At 52.5% G+C, this 2,844-nt stretch overlaps 1 protein-coding gene across 1 annotated transcript; it reads left to right on the plus strand.

The window, feature by feature from the left end:
• Positions 1 to 858: 858 nt before the first annotated feature.
• LOC123429049 (probable carboxylesterase 5) lies at positions 859 to 2,512 on the plus strand. The gene has a single exon (XM_045113110.1). It carries the CDS (start codon positions 948 to 950, stop codon positions 2,178 to 2,180), a length of 1,233 nt encoding a protein of 410 aa, XP_044969045.1. The 5' UTR covers positions 859 to 947; the 3' UTR covers positions 2,181 to 2,512.
• Positions 2,513 to 2,844: the final 332 nt, after the last annotated feature.

Consider the following 2,844-nt stretch of genomic DNA (forward strand, 5'->3'; position numbering starts at 1 on the left):
GTTGGGCTTGCCTGAAACTTGAAGACACTTCTGTAGCTGGGGCACCTAAATAGCACTATACACTTATGGAAATTCTTGGGCCAAGTTTTTAGAAGATAGGATCTTAAAGGTGCTGATGTACCTTGGTGCAAGCTTTTCTTTGTCACGGAAGTGTTGCATACCATGCTTACTCTCCTTGTCCTTCTCCAAATGCTCCTCAAGAACCAGCCAACACGTGGGACTAACACAACGCTGGCGGATACCAAAAACCATCTAGCAACAGCAATGATGTGTTCAGAAGTCCGGAACAGTTTCATTTCACCTATTTGTATGATGTATTGTTGTTTTTTTTTACATGCCATTGCCATGCTGTCCAGAAACTGCGTGGGGTATTCTATCACCAACTCATCCATATATAGTCGCTTGTAACATCCTAGTTATGTAATAGACGGGTGTTATTCATCATGTTTTGTATCCGTTTAATGCTACATTTCGAGATATTAATACGTGCTTTATCGAAAAATAGTCCCTTGTGGGAAATACCATGTGCGCTCCATGCATGTTTATGACATTGTGTGTGTGTGTGTGTGTGTCCTTTCGGTCACAAATTCAGGAACTTGTAGTCTGGAACACTTCGGAAATACAACAACCAAACCCTAAACCAACTAGAAGAGACGTGAGCGTGACCTGAGGCCTGCATATTGACCACATTTTAAGTCCTCGAACACCAAATAGAGTTTTCGGTCAGAACTAGGCAGTCTTTGTATGTATATTAATTGCAAAAGAGAAGTCTTCGTGTATTGAAAGATATACAGTGAAGAAGGACGTGTCCAGTAGAATGCTATAAAACCCATCGAAGCAAACCTAGCTTGTGCCCAAACATAATATAGATCTGACAGCTTTTGCTAGCTTGTACTCGATCGTAGTTGGAGTACATCGTCAACATATCCCGTAGGTCACCCGTCACCATGCCTGCAAACAAGACTTACCCCTCCCATAAGAATGCCAACGGCGAGGTGGACGACGAATTCTACCCATTAATCCGCAAGTACAAGGATGGCCGGATCGAGCGGTTCATGAGCTCGTTCGTGCCGGCATCGGAGGACCCGGACGCCAGCCGTGGCGTGGCCACGAGGGACGTCGTCATCGACCAGGGCACCGGCGTGTCCGTGCGCCTGTTCCTTCCTGCCCAGGCTGCCGAGGCCGGCACCAGGCTCCCCCTTGTTGTGTACGTCCATGGCGGCTCCTTCTGCACCGAGAGTGCCTTCTCCCGGACGTACCACCGCTACGCCACCTCCCTCGCCGCCAGCGCGGGGGCGCTCATCGTGTCCGTGGAGTACCGACTGGCGCCGGAGTATCCCGTGCCCACGTCCTACGATGACACATGGGCCGCGCTGCGGTGGGTGGCGTCCCTGTCCGACCCTTGGCTCGCCAAATACGCGGACCCCGGTCGCACGTTCCTCGCCGGGGACAGCGCCGGCGGCAACATCGTGTACCACACGGCCGTACGTGCCACACGTGATGACACCATGATGGACATCCAGGGGTTGGTCATGGTGCATCCATTCTTCTGGGGGCTCGAGCGGCTCCCCGCGGAGAAGGTCTCGGACGGAGACGCCATGTTCCCGCCGGTGTGGGTGGACAAGCTGTGGCCGTTCGTGACGGCTGGCCAGGCAGGCAACGATGATCCTCGGATCAATCCTCCGGACGAGGAGATCGCATTGCTATCTGGCAAGCGGGTGCTGGTGGCCGTTGCCCTGAAGGACACCCTGCGTGAACGGGGGCACCGGTTCGTCTCCAGCATGCGCAGGTGCGGGTGGGTCGACGACAACCTCACCGTGGTGGAGTCGGAGGGCGAGGACCATGGCTTCCATCTGTATGCCCCCCTACGTGCGACCAGCAAGAAGCTTATGAAGAGCATCGTGGAGTTCATAAACCGTCGCCCCACCTTGCTGTCGCCGGCCATGGTGATCCCAGATGGCTCGGACGAGCCTATGCATGGCGTGCCCAGCAGGCCTTTCAAGGACATATTTGATTACGGGATGCGGATGAAACGTTGGAACGGGGCAAGCTCCTTGAAACTTGGACATGCAAAAGCATCACGGATAAGTTATGGATTAAATTTGAAGAAAGCTCGCACCTTCGGAGGCCCGTTTTCAGCGCCACCTTCGGTAAGATCCATGATGAACAACTGTTTCTAACACGGTGTGGTGAACTTAATCTAGTTATACCTCAATAAATGTACTCTTTTCTTTGTTGCTAGTACTTTGAGATTGTACACGTTAAGGTTATGATCACGTCTGGAGTCGTATCGGTGCATTAGGTATTGCAATGGAACATTGTATGGGCCAGAGACGTGCAAGTTCACGTTGCGGCCGAGTCATAGCTAGCTTTGCATATTTGTCTAGTCGCCACAATTCACCACGTGTGGGATGGCACAGGCTCTGTCTGTATTCCAGGGAGCTTTGTGGTTGTTACGTTAGAATAAACGGAATAAATGAAGGAAAGACAGAAAAGATGCAATTGGGGCATCACAAAATTATCTCTCTTGTTTTTTTTCAAGGTAAATATTTACACCCGACGCTGGCCGAACTTTAGGCCGGACATGTGCGGGGCGTTCGATTGCTCTATCGTACGAGTACCGAGCAAGGGGAGCACCCCCCTCGTCTTCTTCTTCCTCATGAAGCGAACGCCAGGGGCACCTGCACCAGCAGGCACCAGCCCCCGGCTACACCACCAGCACGCAAGTCTCCAGCCACGAGGTTCCAACGCCCGTCGTCGAGGTCACAGCTCCCCGTCGCCGTACCGCTCGTAGCACGCAGTCACTGCAGTGGTAGCGAAAAGCGCACCGGTTGTAGGAAATCC

This window comes from Hordeum vulgare, chromosome 2H, assembly GCF_904849725.1.
Source record: "Hordeum vulgare subsp. vulgare chromosome 2H, MorexV3_pseudomolecules_assembly, whole genome shotgun sequence".
In the NCBI taxonomy this organism is placed as follows: Eukaryota; Viridiplantae; Streptophyta; class Magnoliopsida; order Poales; family Poaceae; genus Hordeum; species Hordeum vulgare.